The following is a 23,798-nucleotide window of genomic DNA, read 5'->3' as shown; positions in this document are numbered from 1 at the left end:
AGCAAAGGGTAATCCTTGGGAGACGGGTGCAGGTGTGAGTCCTTAGCAGACCTGCAATAGATGGCAGATGGGTACATCAGATGGGTAACAGGGATCTGGGCAAGGCACCAAACAGCACACCACATCAAGATTGTGAAGTTTGAACTTTGAAACACAATATCCTTTATTACTCGTCTGACATTTAATGCATATCTAATGCCTTTCAGGGTTGGTAACTTTGTCACATGTGGGTTTTGCAGTCCAAACTAAACTATAAGCTTCTTGAGGGCAAGAACTGGGTCATGTATCCCTCTGTGTCTTCCACAGTACCTGCTACTGTGCTAGGCATACAGGAGCTTCTCAGAACTTAGACTCTTTGCAACAAGAAAACGACAATAGTATTACGTTAGAAATTTAAAAACATATATATTACACAATAGCTGGACGAAGGACAACTTATTACCTGATCAGGTAACTCCAATTCCATCTTTTGCTGACTAGCTCTGGTGCTATGAAGACAAATGGCCAGAAGGGCTTCCAAAAGTCGTATGCTCTGAAGTGAGGGCTCACTTTCCTTACTCGTAAATATCTTCGCTTCCTCAGAAGCAGCTTTAGTAGTTGAAATTTGTTCCACATTCACGGAAGAAATATGCTGTGACTCTAATTTATGTAAACTCTCAGCACTCTTTTTCAGACTATCCTGTTCTGATGGTGTAGGGTCACTCTTTACAGTCAAAGATAATAAATCTTCCTTCATAGTGACCTCGGATTCAGAAGTTCTGTTTAAATCTTGGATTTCATTTATGTTTATATCTCCTTCCTTTTTCCCTTGTTCCTCTTCACGACTTCTGAATAGTTTCTGTATGATCATAAATATTAATCTATGGCACACTTGGAAACCACCAAGCCTATAAAACTGTTTCTGGAAAACTGGACTTAACATGTAGATCCAACGACACATTAACCAAATATCTGCTGCTTGATGCATCTGTTCGGGAGAAGGTAAGACAAGGCTCTCGGGAGATAAAGATGGCAGCATATGATGCAAAGGCTCACTCGCTGTACTGTCATAGCCAGAAGTATCTTCTGATTCATTGGCTGACTCTCTATCAGATTCTGCTTCTTTACTTACACATAAGAATGCCACACAGAGGAATAGATTTATCATGTTGATATGAACATTCTGGTTAAGCGTCTTCTGTTTCTTTGGACAAGTTTCTTTGAGGCCCGCATAAAATTTGCTAAGACTCTGAGGAGAATCTGAATAAGCTTGCTGGTTATGAAAAGTACCTGCATTTAAAGATGACAACTCCTTCTGTTCAACGTCTATCCCATCAATACCTGGAATTGAAGAATCTTTCTGTTGTTCCCCTAGGCTGATTATCAGAGTTTCAAATGCTTTTAGAGAATGACTTCGAATATCATCTAAGTAATTTAATTCAATTATTTGATTTACTCCATTACAACTTAAAAACAAATCTCTTATCACCCTGTGAGAGGAAAAAAAAACATACAAGAGATTTTACACATAGAAACATCATTTATAAATAGGTACATATACTATTTAAATAAGCCATTGCTGCATGTGGTATATACTAAACACTACCTAATTTAATTCATCAATTATCTGGCTGAAGTTCTTAGTTATATATAAGCAGGATGTCAAGTTACTTCCTAATTCCTTTCACATCCTTCTTCAAATACTGCATGTATGGCTCCGGCAGCATTTGAAAAGAAAGGATGACATGCATCCCAAGTTAAATGAAATAATTCAGGGAAGAATATTTTCCTCCAAATGGCAAATTCTACATAAATTCTAAATGCCACAACCACTGCCATACTTTACGTGGACACTCTGAAAGTAGGCAGGCATTTGTGTGTCCATTTGTTTGTCTATCTGATGGTTCCCTCATGACTTTTTGTTTTAAATCTGCACCTCATAAAGGGAAAGGACTAAACTACAAATCTGAAGATTTTCAGTTCTGTCTCAGGTGAGACCCATGGGTGTGGATCACTGGAATGCTACTAATAACCTTAATATAAGTCATCTCAGCAAAGATCCAGGTTGTCCACAAATATGCCAAGGAATTACAAAACTTTCAATTCAAAGTCAGTTGCTTTTAAACAATGTCACAATATCAGGAATTAAAAAGAAAAATGATTGTAAAGATAATGATGATAGGTTTTATATATTTTTTTAAATGGTGTATATACATTAATTTGAAAGGCCAGACTACCAATCAAAAGCAAGCTTTATTTATAAAATTATTTTTTAGTACCAGACTTGATGATCACAAAATCTGGAAAATCCACTGGTAGAATTCTAAGTAATTTTAATTTTCTTCTTTTTGCTTTTCTGTATTTTCTAGCTTTTCTAAATATAGTGCTTAGGTAATAAACGTAAATATGGTATGTAAAAAATAATAATCTCTTTAATTCCCCTGCCTTGATAAATAATTTCTCATTTTATATATGTGCATATTTTACACAGTTGTAAATAAGTGGACAATATTTTAAATTTTGCATTTTATCCATAAAATATTATAAGCATTTTTTCATGTTCCAACATGATCTTTGTAAACCTTATTTTTAATGGTCAATGATATTCCATTGAGCAAATATAAAATAATTAATTTAACCATGTCCCTGCTGTTGGATATCTGCTATGTCCATTTTTTCTCAGAAATAATTTAAAACTTTACCTTTTTTTCCACTGAGAAATTAAAATCAATGGCTCTACCCTCTCCTCTATAACCACTTCAGTAAAAATAGACAAACAAACAATTAATAAAAATAAATGGTAAAAAAAAATCTGACTTGAGATGGGAGCGCTTTTTGTTGTTAAACTGAAATTAAATCCTAGGAAAGAATAAAATGTAAAGACAGTTACACTACTGACAAGGCCCTGGAGTTATCAGGGTTAGAAGTTCAAATGCATACACTTTAGCACACAGTCAAAAGCACACAATGGGAAAAAAATACCTATATACACGCATGCATACAAACCTTGATTTAAGCAGGGCAGGCAGAGTTTTTAAATAAATCTGAAGCACTTCCTGAGGCAAACACTGGTTATGATGGCTACACACATGAGTTTGTGCTGAAGTATTGCTAAGGTGTTGACAATGATGTGCTAACTCAACTCCTCTTTGGAGCACAGGATTAAATACGTAATTATACAGTTTCCACTGAACAAACACATTGCCTTTCTGGATTAAACTGCAAATGTGATTTGCAATCTGTAGACTATGTAATATGTCCTGTTCAAAAACAAAATTCTGATAAGTCTCTAAGGCATCCCACTTCCACAACAAGGCTTCACATCCACTGCTGGGCAGGATCCCTTGAAACCTGTAAGAAGGACTTGATAAACTGGAGGAAGGTTCAGCATCCCATGAGTTTCCCTGCAGGGTCTCTTCCAATTTGGCTAGTTGATCAGAGTCAATGGTACAGATATTGCAAGCTGCTTTTTTAATTTTCTGTGTTATCTCAGCTCCTCCTAACTGATCCAAAATAAGTTTGTTAAGAATATTCAATATATGCTGCTGAAAATTTTTCAGTGCTGGCAATTTAAAAGCATGGAGCAAAGGAATGATTACAGATTTGGGATCCATACAACAGCATATTCCGATGTTATGAACACCTGATAGAATCTGGACACAAGTGCCCTTCAAGGAAGCCTGCAGAAGTAAGCGTAAGCACTGATGAGCACACACTGCAATACAACAGCACCGCTCAGGGTAATACACATCTCCATCTGCAGTCTCTTCAAATGGGTTCTTAGAAACCTGGTTTTTAAAAGTCGAAACCGGAAGACCCGAGAGATCTCTGTGGTGATGCATAAAGTGAGAATATTCACACCGTCTGTGCCTTTTTCTTGTACACACTGAATGATGAAGTTGCTCTGATTTCACTTTTTTGACAGTGCTCATTATTTTTATCACACTACTTATTAGGGCTTTCAAATGTTCTGAGGCCTCAGTAGGAACTCCATCTCTTAAAACCAGCCATTCCATTTGAAGCACTGTTGTTTCAAATAAATTAAATCCATGATGCTGAATGAATTCCTGAACCAAATCCATGGCTTGACTGAAAAAGAAGGGATTTGAAGCCGCACTTTGAAGACAACAGATCATGATCTGCAGAACTCCTTTCAGAAGCTCAGGTAAAAGAAGAGCTCGATGACGATACTTTGAAAACACAAAACCTTCTTGAACCTCCTGTAGTGTTTTCTTTTGTCTTGGTGCAAAAGCGTCAGGCTGCTTTTCTAGGTAAGTTCTAATTTTTAAAGCTGCTCTAAGCAATTCAGTTAGATTTTTTCTAAGACTTTCTGGCATCATCTCTGCAGTACTAATATCTACTGACATAAGATGCAACACTGTTCGAAAAAGCATCCGTTGAATCAAAGCTACCGGTTCTTCAGTCCAACCTGTAGAAACCATTCGACTGTCCAAATTGTCGCTTAGATTACAGCAGTCCCCAAAGCCTGCTAGGAATTCGGTCAGTGTGGGCACTACACTGGCTGCCAGAGCAGAATTACGATTCAAGGTAATGTCAAACTTACAAACTTTCTCTAATAAAGATAACAAAACATGACATAAGTCAAATGGAGAATTGTTCATGTGACTGATAATAGACAAGGCAGCTGGCTCACTTAAAGTGTCAGAGTTTGATTCCTTTCTTGGAATAATCTCTCTGGAATTTCCCAAAGCCATGGTATCAGGAGGAGTGTGTTCTTCTTTGGTTGATAAGTGGTCAAGTTTAGCTGTAAGGTGGTCTTCTTTAGGAGAGTGTGTTACAAAATGCTGCAGCAGATGGGACCTTTTATGCTTATTCACTGCTATACCTTTGTCATCTGAATTGGCTTCTGAATCTGAGGTGGAGAGCTGTGTCTTTCTTGCATCTCTTATAGAATAGCGATGGGTAATTTTCCGCTGTCGTCTGCTTTTTCGAAAAATGTTTACTTTTGCAGAAACCTGACCAGATGGGGCACTTCCTTCTAAATATAATTTTTCCTGAGCAGATCTTTGTGAACTTGAGATCTTTTCTTTGGTCAGGATTATATCAGCTGAGAATGGTAGATGAAAATCTAATGAAATGAAGAAAGAAAGTTTAGAATATGTTGAAGTATTTTTAAATTCAATTCACATAGGTGATTACCCTCTTATTTATCATCCACTTTAGGAGTTTATCCTCAGTATATTTTTACTGTGGGGCTGATTGCCTGTAGTTATTTGTTATGTCTCTGGGTCACTTCCCCCCACATTTATCCTTCTCACACTAAGTACCAGGTGGCTTTAGTTCAAAGGATTCAAACTGATTTTGAAAACAACTAAGGAGAATAGAATTAGGAAAGTAAATCTGATTTAAAACCATATATTGCATTCTATCATCAACGTAAGAGACTCTTTAGATTATCTGGTATTTAGCATTATTGTTCATACCATTTTACAAATCTCCTCCAATAGTGCCATAATTAAGACAGAGGAGACTTTAGATACTCAAAAATAGTATTTAGTTTATAGTCCTCATACAACTTAAGAACTTTAGAATTTTTCAAAACTATTTCAAAATCTCCAGTAGATACCAAATGTTCTCCAAGACTGAGGTTAAAAAAGTTCTTCATTCAAAATATTTACTGAGTGTGCCATGCACTGAACTAGGCACAGGTATAGGCATCACTGTGTCATCCTCAGTGCCTGGAACCTAGGGCCCGACATGCGGTCAGAACTCAATACCTATTTCTTTGGGAAATGAATAAATCTTCCTTTCTAATTAAAAACATAATGAAATTGGCATTTCCCTTTGCAATAATATGTAAAAAGACCTATTTGAAAAATATAGTTGCAATTTAGAGTGAATAAATAAAAATCTGCAAATAAAAGATATGTACTTTAATTAATAGAAGGAGGGGGAAATTAAAAGGAGTCTGACAAACTCCACCTATGCAAAAGATGTAAGTCATGAAGGCAACTTCCCCAAAGAACAGTAACCAGATTTCTTAAGTGATTAACAATTTGTGAGTTCTACACATTCAGAAGAAAATAAGAACAGAGAGCTAGTGAACCGACAAATAAGCAGGAAAACAAGACTATAAGACTTTAGATAACTCCCTAAAAAGAGAGCGCCGTACCAGAAATGTATTAAAAATGCACATATGGCATTAAAATACAATACAGAATGATTTTTTTTTTTTAAACCTGAGAGATCCTTAAACGTCTCACAATTCACATATCCCAGAAACGGTCAAGGGGGAAAACTGTAAATCCCTCCACTGAAACATTTAAACTAAATTTCATACACTTAATACAATATATATGTTTTTTTCAAAATGAGAAATTAAAAATATGTATTGACCTTAAGTGGAATCATTCTACCAAGCCTTGAAACAAAATATTACTTCAAATTTATCCTTTAAAAGCAACATTATAAAAACTAAACTGCAAAAGTCATTGATAGAGTACTGGTAATAGAAAGCACTCTTTAAGCAAATTAACTTTCATGTCTCTCTTCAAACTTTGCACTGTCTATTTCTCAGATGTTATGCTGCATACCTAGATTTACTCCTTTTGTTAAGTGTTCTGCTTCTTCATATATTTTCTCATCATTATTACACTGAGTAATCCCCTAAGAAGCACCATGGTTTTTGTATTATTAAAAGAAACAGAAAGGTGTTTGCCCATAGAATTTTTCATTTTAAGTATCATACTAATATATATTGTTCTGAATTTGAACTATATCAACCATTAAGGCAGAAGTAACTTTTCGAAGGACTTTTTTGCCCAGTGGAATTTTGATGACACACGTGATACGATAAAGAAAAGAAACATACCTGTGGCCTTTTCTTCTTGAACAGGTATCTTCCATACCAGTGGAAGGAGTGACAGAAGAAGAGTAAGGAGTTCTTCTCTACACGTCAATGCCTGTATTAGAAACAAAACAATCCTTTATGTTCTGAGGTCCTGAGACACATTAATTCCTAATACCTTGTCTTAAATTGGACCAAAAATCCTTTTTCTTGAAAGGTTGCATTTGAGAAGCTAAGAATCAAATTAACCTATCTTAAATCCAATTAAAGCTGTGATACTTTTCAATTTATAAGCCTTTCCAGTGACAGAAGAATGTAAGAGTATTTGACAGTATTTAGCACATTCTTGCTGATTTTTCCAAAAAGAGCTGTTATTACCACCATGCACATTGCAAGAATTCCTCACCTATGAGAAAACAAATTTGCTAGGTGAAAATGAAAAGTTAAGCCCTATTAATTAGCAAACTAATAACATGAAGTTACTAGAAAAACATCAAGTCTTCATGCAGTTAAATGTCAAAGTCAGGGGACACAATTTTAAAAAGAGAAATTGACATTATTAATAAATAATATATAAAGAGAAAGACTGATTAGTCAAGGTAATCCAATAAATATTTATTGACTGCACACTACATCCACAGCACTTACTGTCTTATCCTTTCTGGAAGATATGGTCCAAACCCTGGAGAAGGTCCTCTCATTTGGTCCATAAAATACGTTACACACAAACAGTTAAAGAACAATAGAAGGCATGTAGGATGAGAAAGTACCCACGTGTGGCACAGGAGTTCAGAAAAAGGAGCAATCATTATCAGTTAGAAGTGTGGAAGTGGGACTGGAGCTAGAGAGCAAGACTTGGAACACTTAGGACATGGGTGGTCAAGGAATTAATGACAAATCAACTTTAAATTTTTCACATCAATCCGTAGGGAGGGAGTCAGGGTGATATAATCAGACTTGCTTGTTAGAAAGAGCACTCTAGCCACTTCTGTACAGAGGACAGAAATGGGCGCAGAGGGGAAGGGATCGATCAGTGTTAGAGGCAGGGAAACAATAATTCAGATGAGAGATAATGATGATTTCAAGTGCTCTGACAGTAAAATTGAAAATGAGGAGATATATTTGAGAAACTATAGAGGAGAAGTGAAATGACTTGCAGTTGATTATCTATGGGGTATAAGGGAGAAAAAGCAAGATGTAAAAGAACTCGAAGGTTTCTGGTTTAGGTAACTAGGTGACGGACAATGTATTTACCCAGACAGGAATTTAGGAGTGCTATTAGGTAGAAGTGCTAAAGATGATGGATTCACTTTTTAGACATTAAGTTTCAGATGTCTGTGGGATATCCAAATGGAGAGAGCCTTTTAGTAAACAGTTGGATATACAGATCTGGAGCTTAAGAAAGAGATGTGAAGTAAACAAAAAGACTTGGGAGTCCTTGGGGCAGAAGTCACGGACATATGTGAGACCTCCTAGGGAGAGTATGCAGAATGATGAGAGAAGACTGATGAGAAAGGAGCTTTAGAGAACATTTAAGGAATTAAGGATGGTAGTGCTAAAGAGACGCCTGAAAGGAGACTGAGAAATAGCTTCCCAAAAGAGAAGCAGAACCAGAGAAATCAAGGGAAGAGAATAGTTTAGGGAAAAAAAGTGTTAACTGGGTCAGGAGTTGTTCTTTAGCTGTGTAAGACGATGGCAGAAAAGCATTTAGCAAGAAGAGGGTCACTAATGACCTTAACAAACACAGTTTTAATGGAGTGATTAGGATACAAGTCAGATTACAATAGGCTGAAGAGTTGAAGGGAATGAGAAAGCAGAGACATATCATTCAGACTATTCCTTCTAGTATCCTGGTTATGAAGAGGCTCAAAATTCTTCAAAAGTAAAATCTAAGCTCCTCTTCAGGCTTACAGACCTTTCATGACATGATTCCTATTCACTTGTCCAGTTTCAGCTCCCACAACCACACCTGACCCCTCCTCACATGTCCAGCTCTTAAGGGTTTCCTGAACACCACTGGTCTTTGTACTCCCTAATACGTCTTCCTCACAGACACTGCTCTCACAGTCCTCCTGTCACCATCCTCCCATCTGCCAAAGGCCAACTCATTCTTCAGGTCTCAGCTCCTCTGTGGGGAGACTTCTCTAACACCCGCTTGGTACAGTTAGGTTTCACGTTCCTGATTTACTACCAGTACAGCAATCAACTTGCTGGCTGTTAATGTCTGAATGCCAATTTCCCTCTTTTACTCCTTCAATAAATACTTATTGAGCCCCTATTCTGTGCCAAACACTTTGGAAGCAGTGGTGAACAAGGAAGACAATATTCACATTTTCACAAAGCTGACACTCTAGCAGGGGAGACAGAAGATAATGGGTACAACAAATGAGAAATTTTCAGACAGAATGCCGTGCTATGAAGACAGTTAAACAGGGGAAGGATTACAGATTGATGAAAAGGGAGACATTTAGATAGGCTATTTAGGATGAGCCACTTGAGCAGATAATTGATGAGATGGAATCCATGCAAAGATTTGGAGAAAAGGGCTTCTAGGAAGTATATAAAAGGTTGGAAACGGGCTTGGCTTTTTCATAGAATAGCAAGCAGGCCAGCATGAATAGCAAGGGGGAGAGTGTTAGGAGATGAGGCTGGAAGGCACAGGTCAGCAAGGTGGACAGTGCCAGATCTAAGGTGGCCTTGTGGGCCATGCGAAAGAGTTTGGATTTATCACTAAATATGATAGGAAACTTTTCTAAACCTACTTCCCAGTCCTCTCTCAGAGAATGGACTCCAAGCTGGGGCCCTAGTTCTTAGCAATCATCCTTCTTTTCTGCTGCTCAATGTTAATAAACATTATCTGCATAAATGACTTTAAACTCTGGATGCAAAGTAAAAATTGTGCCACAAGTCCCCATTTTCATGTGCGTTACTTCGAAATTAGCAAGACTAAAGACGTCTAGATAACATTTCCATGTACAGCTCATACTCAGTATGTACCTCAACATTTTTTAAGATGCCAGCAAAACGTATATGGTCTTTAAAAAAGTGTAGACCAATTTTGAGCACATTACTCCTGTAGAGTCCTCCTTAATCTGACTCTTTATGTTCAGCAGATGAACTAACAACATTCTAATGGAGCTTGCAGAAACCTCAAAGGTGTGTGAAGAAGGGCTACAGACATGCTGTCCTTCTAATTTAGCCCTTGCTCCACAACAGGACACTGGTAAATCATCGTTGCCACATCATCAAGCATTCCTGCCTCCTGGCAATGACACACTCCTTCCCACTTAGCTAAAGGATCCCTCACTACCTTAAAGGCCCAGCCCCAGCAATACCTGTTCTGTGAAGCTTTTCCTCCCACACCAACCCAAGGTTACCGTTCCCGCTCAGGACTTCATGCCTTTTTCCCCCGTTTCATCCATGTGGATTAATTCTTGGAAACCACGGGTTTTTCAAAAGAATGAGATTGAAGCAAGCACAGGTTTTTTGTTTTTTGCCACCTCTGCTGGAAGTGCGGTCCTGAGGAGGACACCCCTGACCTCCCTGCTGCCCAGTACAACAGTGGGGGCAGCTCTCTCTAATCCTCTGGACCTATCACTTTTTTAGGTATCATATATTCCCAGATTCATCTATCCTTTCAAGTCCCAAAGAAATCACATAGTAATTCTATCCTTTTGCAAGTCATGAAATCCTTTTCTCTTATTTGTGGGCACCCTGTCAAACTAGAACTTGTAGCCTTCTGTTTCAAACTAAGCTTTAGTTTTATCTCCCAAGGTCCTAAGTATACACAATAGTCAGAGTATCCAGAGGTGTTATCTCATGCCATCCAAGTGGAAAGTTCTCAATGTGCCATATTAGGCAATGTATGTCATAAACAGATCCATTCCCCGGCTATTCCTACACTGTCCAATCTACAGAAATCACATTACTTCTCATTTAATATTTACAGTTTTATGTTTCCCTTCTGCAGGGAAAATGACTGTCATTGCCTTTTTAAATTCCCCATAGCAATAATAAACAGTAAAATTACTCTCATTCAGGTGGTAATTTTCCAGGTAAATTCAAGAAACATATTTTAAGTACCTACCAGGTGCCAGGCACTGTCCCTTTCAGTACTCTTCTGTTTAGACTGGATTTTACATTAACTGCCTGTCCTAGTCATCCAGAAGTAGTGGTGGCAGGATGGTTGAGAAAGGGCAAGTGAGTCAGGGGGAAGGGCTGAGATTCCAAACCAGACGGATGCCTAGGAAGCTGCAAAAGCAGGTGGGCACCAGATCAGTGGGGTTCAAGGACCTCAGGATGACATGCTAAGGAACTTGGACTGTATCCAAAATGCGACAGAAGACTACTCAAGTTATTTTAAGTGGTATTAATGGTATTACTTTAAATCAGCATTTTGACATGCTAATTAAGTCTAATCTTCCAGAGATAAGCAGAAATACATGTGTATGTGTTAAGTCCTTTATTTCTTCTATCAAAATTTTATTATTTCTATTATATGTGTCCATACACACAGATATGAATATTTCTTCATTAGTACTGTAAATAGAATCTTTTTTCTTTTATTTTCTAGCTGTATAGCCATACCTAAAGTAAACAATGTAAGTTTGTCTTCTATAACTTTGCTGAACAATTATCTGGATGAGCTTTTGGATTTTTCTATACATCACTTTAAAAATGGTATTTTTATTTCTCCATCTTTCTCATATTTAGCTGTCATTACTTTCATTTTCCACTTTACCATTGCATGTTTTTAAAACATGGTATCAAATGGAAATAGTAATAAAGGGTTATTCTTATATTGATTCTATTGTAAAACATTAAAAATACTATTGGTTTTTCTACTTTTTGTATATGAAACCCTCTAATCTTATTTTTAGAGCTTTTGTCAAGAATAGATGAATTTTGTCAAACATTTTTGATATCTCAGTATAGTACTGTTTTTCCCATGATGCCAAACATTATGCTAATAGTTTTTCTTGAATTAGACCAGGGTTGCAAACTTTTTTTGTAAAGGGCCAGGTAGTAAACATTTTAGGCTTTGTGAGTCATATGTGGACTCTGTTGCATATTCTTCTGTTTGTTTTAATAATCCTTTAAAAATGCAAAAACTATTCTTAGCTTGTGGGTTGTCCGAAAATAGGTCACTGGCAGCAGGATTTGGCCAGCAAGCCACAGCTCACGGCCCCTGTTGCCTGTCCTCCCAACAAAGAATGGTTATTAAATAGCTATAATACTCTTTGTTAAGATTTCAGAAAGAATTTAGGTGGTACCTAGTAAACACTGTCAGACAAAAGTACTACTAGGAATCTTGACGATTGTTCCACACAAGCCTTACCCCATAGTAGAGAGAAGTCTGTCTCAAAAACAATTACAGATGTGGCTTTTGGGGAATGCTGTGAACTCCATTAAGATTCAGAGGAAACCCACAATATTTTTAAAGAAAGTTGTAGTATTAAAAAATATTAACAGCTTGGACAAAAAGAAACATAGTTCACAATGAAAAAAGACCTCTGGGTCCCCACTGGCGACCCAGGAAGCAGAGTGAAAAAGCTGCAAATTATGGGCCATCTATTATGGAAAAGAAAAGACACCTCAGAGGGTGGAGCCAAGAGTCTTGGAGAACCATGGATTCGGGAACTACTCCCACAGAAGAAAAACATATTCCCCGCCCCTAGAATAGGGGTGTGACAACACATGCTTGACTGGATTTCAGCGGATCAGTGATGTGCCTCCCATCACTTTCTTTCTTGAATACAAGTATCTATTGTGGTTAACATGCCCCCATCTCATCATTGTACATAGGGTGTGTGTGTCAGATAACTTGTCTTTTTAGTTCACAAGTCTCTCAGTGAAGAAGAGCTGCAACAAAAGTACTGCACCTGGAAGCCTCATCTACACCCAGAACTGATGTATACGACAAGATCATGGACTTTGAGCCAGATGCCATGATGGGATGATACTTTGAGAGTCCTGGGAAGGAGAGAATGTGGAAGGAATGCTAATAGTTGTGGCCAGAGAAAAGACTACAGTAGATAAAACATGGTCATAAATTATTTCCTCTCATGAAGTGATGGAGTCTATGTTCCCATCCCTTAATTCTGTGTTGGCCTTGTGACTTGCTTTGATCAATAGAAGGCAGCAGAAGTGATGTTATGTGACTTCTTGCAGCCTCACCCTCTTGGAATGCTTCCTCCACCATGTAAAGAAGCTGAGTGTAGCCTACTGAAAAATGAGAGGCCACATGGATGAGAACTGAGGCAGCCTGGCCAACAGCCCCATCCAACAGCCCTCAGTCTTCCGCCAGCTGACTGCACATTCAGCTGTAAGCACAGCTGACACCACGAGGAGCAGAGGAAGCTATCCCAGCTGAGCCTACCTGAACTGCCAACTTACAGAATGATGAGCAAACAATTCACTGTTATTTTGTGCCATTAAGTTTTTGAAATGTGGTTTGTTAAACCACAATCAACTGACAGACTCATTGCTCCTATTTACTACCCTGGGTGTAAAGGGAGATAACTCAATGGATTATCTACCCTCTGTGGATAGCACCATTGTCTAGTGGCTAAGATTTCCACTGCAATCATATTCTCACTACTACAAGAAGTAGAAATGCCTGCATGCCCCACACTCCCTCATCCCTGCCAGACTAATCATGCATAGATAAACCTTGGCATGTGTATAAACAGAATCTGTAGAACTAGATGTAGTATACTAAAAGTTCGCTTGTTAATACCTTTACAGTATTTAAACGTTTGCATTATTCTCCTACTAAAACAATTCTCGTTAATAATATTACCAGTGACTTAACTTGTCAAATCTGAAGAATAATTTTCATTGCCTATTTTGTTGCCTAAAAACCTCCCCAATGTTTTCAGAATAAAATTAAGACTCCTCAATACAGTACACAAGGCTTGCCATCACATGGCCTCTGTCTTCCAGTCTCCCCATTAGCCAAACCCCACATGCAGCCTTTGCTCTAACTTCCCTCAACTACTTGTAGTTCATGGAATGTGCTGTTCTTTCTCTTTCTCTAGCATCCTTGCATTTGCAGTTCCCTTGGTCTAATGCTTCCTACCTCTTTACATTGCTAATCCCTACTTAGAGATGTCAATTCTCTAAGAATCACTTCCTGATGACCCTTTCCTGTACACCCTTTCCTGTACTTTTACACTGTTTTGTCATCACTTTTTTGTTTATCTGTCCATCTCTTCAAAAGAGCTAAGAGCTGCTGGTAAAGGCAGTCTCTGTTCTTTTATCTCTGCATTTAGCAGAGATGCTGGCACGCAGTAAGTGCTTAATGGTCTCCTGAATAAAGCAGTGAATGAACTGTGTAGCCACACTTTTAAAGGTCTAGTATTTTTCTATTATACTTATTTTATATATTAGTCTGATAGGCCATTTATGTAGTACTATATATTAAAGTGATAAAACTACAAAAATGTAGGAAGAATAAAGTAGTCTCTTACAAGAAAATAGCTGAAGATTAAAGAAACCTATTATAATTTTTAAAGTATATTTTGTTCATAAATGTATAACCTCCTTCAGTAAAACTTCATATTTTACTAGCAAAATAAGTAACAACTTTATAGAACATTCACAGAGTGTGAACAGGAATGAAAATTATACATACTGAAATTTTAAAAGTAGTATTTACAATGCATGATTGTGTATACTAGTTTAATTTTGGTATATTGTGTTGGTAATAAATCATTTTAATTTTCTACTCATTACATCAGAAGTAAGCTATACACATTCAAACTCAGGGTATAGAAGAAATCAGAAACCATTATCATCAAATATTACACAGACACAATAATTTTTTATGTTGGAAGAGATCTTTTAAGTCACCCAACTAGACGTATTTACGTTACTGACAAGGATACTGAGATATGGAGCAATTAAGTCACTAAAGTTACCCATGTAGTTGATACTGGTACCAAGATGAAAATCAAAGATAATTGTTACTTTTTAGGCTGGGTCAAGTTTCTTTCAAAAAACTTGTAAGAGGCTGTCCATAAACTTCAACTCTGCCATCTATAACCATTAAAAAGAATACATTTTTGCTATTTATGTGGACTGTTTTTTTCATTAGAATAAATAGATTAACATGTCTCTGTATAATAAATCATGACCAAATGGGGTTTATCCCAGGAATGCAAAGTTGCTTCAATATTTAGAACCATTTACGTAATTAACCAACATTAACAGAATAAAAAAGAAAAATAATATGATACTCTTAATAGATTCAGAAAAGGCATCTGACAAGATCCAACATCCATTCAGGATTAAAAACTCTCAACAAGTCGAGAAGAGAAGAGAACTTCCTCATCCTGATAAAAGGCATCTGAGAACCACCTAGAGCTGACGTCACATTTAATGGTGAAATACTGAACACTTTCCCTCTAAGGTCAGACACAGGCAGGATGTCCACTCTCATCAGTCCGTCCACCTTTGCACTAACAGTCAGTGCAAAAGGCAAGAATATGAAATAAGAGGTATAAAAATTGGAAAAGAAGTGAAATTATCATATTCACACATGACATGATTATGTACATAGAAAATCTTAAGGAATCTACAGAAAATTTTCAAAATAAATGTAAATAAGTTAATTTAGCAAAGGCACAGGACATAAGGTCAGCATACAAAAATTAACTATGTCTATGAGCAACAAACAACAGAAAATAAAAATTGTAAACGCCATTTACAATAGCACCAAAAAATAAAATATTTAGAATAAATTTAACCAAAAAATATGCAAGACCTCTACACTGAAAATCACAAAATATCGCAGAGAAATTAGAGAAGACTCAAATAAACAGAGATTTATATTATGTGCATGGATTGAGAAACTCAACATTGTCATCAATTCTCTCCAAACTGATTTCTGAATTCAATGCCATCACAACTGAAATTCTAACAGGCATTTTTGTAGAAATAATAAGCTGATTCTAAAATTTATATAGAAATGCAAAAGACCTAGAATAGTCAAACATTCTCAAAAATGAAGAACAAATAGGAGAATTTACACCACCTAATTTCTAGACTTACCATGAAAGCCACAGTAGTCAAAACAGTATGGTATTAGTGAAAGAGGAGATGACAGACAAATGGAGCAGAATAGAGTCTAGAAATAAACCCACATTTAAATGTATGGTCAATTGATTTTCAACAAAGGTGTCAAGGTTATTCAGTGGGGGAAAGAGCAGACTTTTAAGAAGAAATGTTGCTGGAACAACTGGGTATCTACACAGGCAGGAGGAGCCGAAAGGAAGCGTAACTCCTATCTCCCACCATACACAAATATTAATTCAAAATGGATCACAGACTTAAAAGTAAAAATAATAACTAAAAAGCTCCTAGAAAAAAAAAATAGGAGAATATCTTTGTAACTGTGGGGTTGCAAAATAGAGATTTCTTAGACAGGATACAAAAAGCACTAATCACAAAAGAAAAAATGTCTTCTAAAGACATTGTTAAGAAATGAAAAGGTAAGCCACAAAGAACATATTTGGAATCCAACAAAGACTTTTATCCAGAATACATAAAGAACAACTACAACTGGATAATAAATACCTGGACTTTAAAAATGGGCACAAGGCTTAAACAGACATTCACAAAAGAAGATATATAAATGGGGCCACTAAGCACACAAAAAAGTGCTCAACATCCTTAGTTGTCAGAGAAATGCAAATTAAAACCACAGTGAGATACTACTTCATATTCACTTAGAATGACTAATACTAAAAAGACTGGCAATGTCAAATATTAGAAAGGATGCAGAACAAGTGGAATTCTCATAGATTGCTGGTGAGAATGAAAAGTGGTACAACCACTTTGAAAAACAGTTTGGCAGTTTCTTCTAAAGTTAAACAACTGCTCTTTGACCCAGCAATTGTATGCCTAGATATTTACCCAGCATAAATGAAAATATATTCACACAAAGACTTTTATAAGAATGTTCACAGCAGCTTTATTAATATCAGCCAAATGGAAACAAACCCAAACGATTAAACAGGTGAACAGGTAAATAAATTGTAGTATATCCATACAACAAAATACTAACCAGAAACAAAAAGTAGGGAACTACTGATTCACAAAACATGGATGAATCTCTGAGACACAAGAGTACATACTGCGTGATTCCATTTATGTAAAGTTCTAGAACAAGCAAAACTATACTTAGAAGTTAGAAATCAGAACAGTGGTTATCTTCCAGTGGGGAAAGGGGAGGGGTTGACTGAAAAGGGGCATGACAAAACCTTCTAGGTAGGTGGAAATGTTCTAAACATTGATCTAGATGGAGGTGACATAGATGTATATATATTCTTCAAAACTCATCCAACCAGACACTTAACATTTGTGCATTTACTATACGTAAATTATATACCAATAAAAAGTCTGATTAACACTCGATATTAACTATCTATTAATAAATATATACTAATAAAGTCCTTGTACAAAAGGACTGCAGTGGAAGGGCAAGGGCTTAAACTGCCTCTTCTCCAGAGTACCCACGAAGTGTTCCTATCCATGAGAAGCACAGATACAAAAGCTAAAGTTCCTCCTGAAATGTACACCTTTGAATCTAGTGTTTTGATTCTACCTTAAATGAATAAACCAGAGCAATTAAATGCCCCTTAAAGATCCAAATGATCATTCTCCATTTTCTGGTATAAACAATTAAATGTTGATAAGCCCTATTTTTTAAATGGCTATTTATTTTCACTCTTCTTCTACTGTTCCTGTTATCATTCCTACAGACATTCCAAAAAGTGAGTGATGAGGGAAAAGGGGATTAAAAAATATTACCAGAGGAAAAACTATTGTTGCAACTATGACTTCAATGATTTCAGTCATTTCATAATGCATTAAAAGATACTTCATGACTTAGAAAGCATAAAATCTACAGACAGAAAGGAGATTAGTGCTTGCTTAGGGTTGAGGGGAATCGCAAGGGGAAGGGGAGCGAGAGCTAAAAAGGCAGGGGGTTTCTATTTGATGTGATGAAAATGTGCTAAAATTGACTGAGATGATAGTTACACTTATCTTTGACTACACTAACAACGATCAAATTGTACATATGAAATGGGTGAATTCTATGATATGTGAATTATCTCTCAATACAGCTGTCAAAAAAATCATAAATTTTGATTAAGATTGCATTGGAATCTATAGATCAATATGGAGAAAACAGACATCTTTGCAATATTGATTTTTCCAATACATGAAAATTATGAGTTCTGCATTTATTTGGGTCTCCTTTCATTCCTCTTCACAATGTTTTATAGAATTCTATACAGAAGTCTGTACGTATTTTATTAAAATTTATTCCTGGGTACTTGATATTTCTGATGCTATTTGCATAGCATCTTAAAAAAAAGAGAAAGCAATGAATTGTTCTAATGTGGGGTAAGAAGACAACAGAGCTTAATATACATATTAAAACATCAAAATTTTGAAATAAAAACACTACACATGGTCTAACAAATAATTTTTTCTGATTTTTAAATTTATTAAAAAAGTCATACAAATATATAAAAATTAAGTTACATTTAGTCACATTTAATAAATCACATTCATGAAAAATAATAAAATACATAAACCTGCAAATATTCTGGAAAATTCCATTACAGGTAGACACCATAGTGAACAAATATTTCCTGATTATATTTGTTAGGTGTCTCAGTTTATAGTGAAAACAGAGGCACTGTGTAATTTTAGTCTCTATAGTTACCCAAATATATGTACTTATTAGCAAAATGCTTTCATAGCAAAAAAATTTTAACAATGGTTAAGTTTACATCTAAAGTAACATTTAAAGTGTTTAAAAATATCTGTCATATTGATGCTACCATGACCTTATTATCTTCTCAAGTTAAATGAAATATTATTATCTAACTACATTAATCAGTCTCCTGAAAGCAGATGGTACAGTTTTTCTTTCATAAAATAATTATTTGCTTTTTCTACTAAAATGAAACAAAGGTATAAGTCACATTTAGGCTTCAAGTTAACCTTGTCTGGGTTATTTAATATTTCTGCATCTCAGTTTTTCATCTACAAAAGGAGGTTGGATGAACACATCTCTATAGTCCCCACTAACTTTAAAATCCTGTTAATTCCATAATAAGGAAACAGCAAAATGCCATATGGTCATACAATACTTTAAGCAAACACAATAGTGTGCAAAAAACTAGATGTATACAAGCTAAGGGACTCAGTAATTACCAGTTTACACAAAGGATTCTCTACTTTCACTCCAGAATGAGTAAGCTCCCTAAATATAATTTATGCTAAACTTTTCAAAAACATATATGGTGTTTATTGAAAGTGCAAATTCATCATGTTTTTCAATCATGATCTTATATCTCTACCAATAATCGTAGTTATCTCACACTGATATTAGGATAAAAACCACAGTATATATAAAGCCATTTTAGAAGAAAGGCCATTTGTAATTCTAGATATTTCAGATAATTTGAAAAGTATCCAAATAAACAATATGTTCACAAATTGTGCTACTTTTCTTTATTGGAGTGATGTGAGAAATAGGACTTGATCTCAAAGAGACTCTTAGAAACTATGTAACCCATAAATTATGCACCTATAATTAATTATAATATACTAATGAAAAAATTATTTGATATGAAAATGTTACCTGATCAATGATAGAATTTAGCTTGGTAAGTAACAGAAATCCTCGGCCGTGGACAAGGTATTGTCCAAGGGTTGCCATGTGCGTCTCCTCCTCTTCTTCCTCCCTGGCCTCCACCCTCTGGACCACTGCATTGCAAAGCCGGTTGACATCGGTCAGAAATTCACGTGCCAATGAGTTACTGTCGGTGCTCATGACCGAGCTATAAAATAAATATCACAAAAAAGATTAGAAAAACAAAAATTTATGTTTAAAACGATGTCTTTTTGTTGTTTGTTTGTTTTTAACTAAAGACTGACTTTGAATTACTGGGCATCGGTACTTAACTCTATAATCTTTTTGGACATAGTTCTGACCTGGTCAGGTACTCCTTAAATAATCCTATATGGCAGAAATTAGTCCTGGCTGTGAAATGCCAGAGCATAACCAAGAAGGGGTAAGTGAAGCACCCAGACAGAAAACACTAGTGAGTGGTGGCAGTTAAGGCAGATCCAGACTTTCTCCCTTAAATAGCCTCACCATAGAATAAAAATGAACCCATTACTTATATTCTTGCTCTACATGGTTTAAAAGATAATGAATCTCTTAAAAATATAAACTGTTTTCACTTGATAAAACTCACAATCACTGACCCACCCTCCTCACACACTGGAGTTCAGTTAATGGGGGGAACAAGGGATTTACCACCAGGTGAATAAAAACTGAAGAATTCTAGCAGCTAAAGTTATGCCACTTCACTTATTGCTTCACATTCGAATCAAACAAAGGGCAATATGACATTACCAGATTAAGGAAAATAGTAAGGTAAAGCAGACAAAAGAGAGAAGAAAACACAAACATAAAGTAAAAAAAGTGTATAAATCTTCAGAAAAGGAAAAATCAAGAACAATAAAATCCTCAAAGAACTTCAAAATAGTTTTATCTTAGGGCTAAAAGTAATTTTGAGACATCCAGTAACTTTAAAAATTTTTTAACTTGGAGAGGTTAAATTAAATGTGTGTTGTGGAGTCTTCCTTCACTCCCTTCTCATCATCATATGACAATAACAGCCAGGTTCTGAGCCCTAATCAACTGACATAACCTGAGTCAGGAGAAGCCAGCAAACATGCTGCCTGTAAGATATGACTTGTGTGGTACAACTTGCAAAGAGGCACTGGGCCAATAAAGTTTTCTTCCTTCCTCATAGGAATTTGAATTAAGGAGCACAGTTATGCAGAAAAGTATCATAAAGATGGGCCTGCGGTGCTCATTCTGAGGTAGCTGAGGCTCAGAAGAAGCCAACTGGGTGAAAATGAACCAAAAGGATACAAAGAGAAGCAAATAAAGATGAAAGGGAGAGACCAAAGAAATTCCTAATACTACTTTGGTTACTGTTCATCCTAGGGCTTGATGGTTTAATTCTTGGATTCCCATCAGAATTCTAGGTATTATTACAGTAACAATCCCCTCTTTAGTATAAAATCATCATTTTAAATATTGTTGGACATGAGGCAAAAGACAGAAAAGTATTAAAAAAATTACACATACATCACTTATTATCCCAAAATGCAGCAGTGATCTCTATTATATATAATATTGATTCTTTGTAAGCTTTCATAGGGTAAAATTGCTCCATAAATCAAATAACTTAATTTGTATTCAGTCCATATTTATCCAACTTTATTAATTTATTTCACCTAATCTCTTACTGATTTTAAGATACATAATTATCTAGTGTACCACTAAAAAAGAAAAAAACACTGCCAATTAAACTCTAACACAAGGCTTTCTTATCACTTAAAATTTTCCATACAATATCACCTGGCCCATGAAAACCATCCACTATGCAACATTTTTTAAGAGTGCTATACTATTGTTCCTGAGATTTTCTTCCAAAGATGCTGACATTGTTCTATAAGTTTTGATGCTGGTACTTTCTTGATCTTACCAGATGAAATCAGCAGAAAGTTTCAGAGAACAACCAGGAAACATTTAAAACTCATCAGATATAGTACCGACAATGCATTAACTCAAATGAAGCACTGACAATGTGAATAGCTATGACCAAGTTCACTCATGAGCAGGCAAGAACAACTCCTTCACAAGTGCAGTCCACTGGTGCTTATAAGACACCATCAATTGCAAGGCACACTGCAACTTTACAAATATTAAAAACATGAAAAACTAAAAAACCATGGTAATAATTAGAGCCCATCAGGCTGGCCGGGTGGCGTAGCAGTTAAGTTCCTGTGTTCCACTTAGGCAGCCTGGGGGCGGTTCGCCAGTTCGGAACCTGGGTGCAGATCTACGCACTGCTTATCAAGCCATGCTGTGGCAGGTGTCCCACATATAAAGTAGTGGAAGATGGGCACAGATGTTAGCTCAGGCCAATCTTCCTCAGCAAAAAGAGGAGAATTAGCAGTGGATGTTAGCTCAGGGCTAATCTTCCTCAAAAATAAATAAATAAATAAATAAGGCCTATCTTCTAGAAATTAAGATAAGGGAAATTAACATAGATTTTTAAATACGACAATTAATGAGGAAATAATTTCAACCCCACTTTCTAAAATCACAAGATGCCATGTCAGTAAAAAGCATAATATATGCAGAAATGTATGTTTTTCCTGATCTAAAAACGTTCATAAAATATATACACAGTTACATAAATATTTTATATAAATGATCTATTGCGTGCTTTGTTTCATTAGATATTTTGGAAATCTATTCACATGAGCTCTCTCTTACTCTTTTTTTTGAGGACAATCAACCCTGAGCTAACATCTGCTGCCAATCCTCCTCTTTTTGCTGAGGAAGATTGGCCTTGATCTAACATCTGTGCCCTTCTTTCTCTACTTTATATGTGGGACGCCTATCACAGCATGGCTTGCCAAGCAGTGCCATGTCTGCACCTGGAATCCGAACCGGTGAACCCAGGGCCGCCTGAAGCAGAACATGCACACTTAACCACTGAGCCACTGGGCTGGCCCCTCTCTTACTCTTTTTAACAGCTGCATGGCATCCACTGCATGTATATATTACATATATTTCATTATACAGGTGTAGCAAATCTCCCATTGTTGAATATTTAGGTTATTTCTATTTTTTTATTATTATAAACAAAGCTGTAATGGACATTCTCATACTACTTGCACATTTATCCTATTATTTCCTTGAAGTAGAAAGTTCTGTTACTTCATATAATAGGTTTTACATATTTCTTGTTAGGTTTATTCCAAGGTATTTTATAGTTTTCACCATTATTCTGAATGGGATTTTGTTTTCCACTATATATTCTAACTAGGATAGAAAACTGGTATATAGGAGGCATAAAGGAAGTAGATTTATTTTGATATTTCCAAATTTAATCATATATCCAAACTTCTTACTGAACTCTTTTGATTTTCTGGGAATTTCCAGATATAAAACCCTACCATCTACAAATAACAAAACTTTTGAATTTTCCTATCCAATATTCACACAGTTTCTACTCTTCTGTCTAACTGCATTAGAACAACATTGGTAGGGGTGATGGGGCACATTTTTGCTTTGCACATTAAGAAATACTCATTTCATCCTTCTCATCTAATAGGAATGCTGAATTTGAATGCCTTTCAGCCATTCTGGATGCCAAGTGAAAAGATGATTGCATGGTATTTTTAAAAGATTTATTTGAATATTTCAAATACCCAGAAAAGTACAAAGAACATATAACATGAGGTTATAGCCAATACTCAGATCCAGTAAGTATTAGCATTATGCTATGTTTAGGTCAGTGTGTGCGTGTGCGTGTATAAAGAAATCAGACCTTTCAGTACAGGAGAGTCATACCCCACCCACACCTCTTCACCCTCCCTACTTGGTGTTTATCATTTCCATACATATTTTTATAATTTTTATATGTTCATAGCCATAAAAATATTCAGTATGGCTTTAGTTATTTTAAAATTTATATAAATAGTATACTATATGTATCTTTTTATAACTTTGCTTTTCCCTCTCAACATTAAGTTCATTCCTTTAAACCATTGTGCAATACGCCATTATATGAATAAACCACAATTTATATATCCATCTCTACTAATGGAAAGTTTCGTTGTTTTTACTTTGGGGTTTAATTCATGTCATATAACTATGTCATTTCAAAGCCTTAGACTGAACTAAGTATTCTGACTCCTAATATTTATTACATTAAATACTTACCAATCTTTCAACACTTCTGTAACATTTAGAGTCTTTATAATTTGAGCTCTTGAACTAGATGAAACAAATAATTCTTAGAATAAAGCTTCAACTGCAAAAAAAAAAAAGACAAACATATTAATGGCAATAGTAAAACACAAATAATTTTAACAAATAAAGTTCTGACATAAA

General features: G+C 35.8%; 1 protein-coding gene across 1 annotated transcript in view; it reads right to left on the bottom strand.

Moving 5' to 3' along the window:
- The window catches only part of LYST (lysosomal trafficking regulator), a 195,446-nt gene that overhangs the window by 133,695 nt on the left and 37,953 nt on the right, over positions 1 to 23,798 (bottom strand). Inside the window, exons 2-6 of the mRNA XM_070492422.1 lie at positions 23,628 to 23,718; positions 19,452 to 19,650; positions 6,812 to 6,902; positions 2,986 to 5,068; positions 443 to 1,469 (exon numbers count right to left, since the gene is read on the bottom strand). Coding sequence (XP_070348523.1) covers positions 443 to 1,469; positions 2,986 to 5,068; positions 6,812 to 6,902; positions 19,452 to 19,643 — 3,393 coding nt within the window. The 5' untranslated portion in view covers positions 19,644 to 19,650; positions 23,628 to 23,718. The remainder of the gene's footprint in view (positions 1 to 442; positions 1,470 to 2,985; positions 5,069 to 6,811; positions 6,903 to 19,451; positions 19,651 to 23,627; positions 23,719 to 23,798) is intronic.

The sequence above is a fragment of the Equus asinus genome, chromosome 2, assembly GCF_041296235.1.
Source record: "Equus asinus isolate D_3611 breed Donkey chromosome 2, EquAss-T2T_v2, whole genome shotgun sequence".
Lineage (NCBI taxonomy): Eukaryota > Metazoa > Chordata > Mammalia > Perissodactyla > Equidae > Equus > Equus asinus.
The sequence above is the reverse complement of the archived record's forward strand: the minus strand, read 5'-3'. Positions and strand labels throughout refer to the sequence as shown.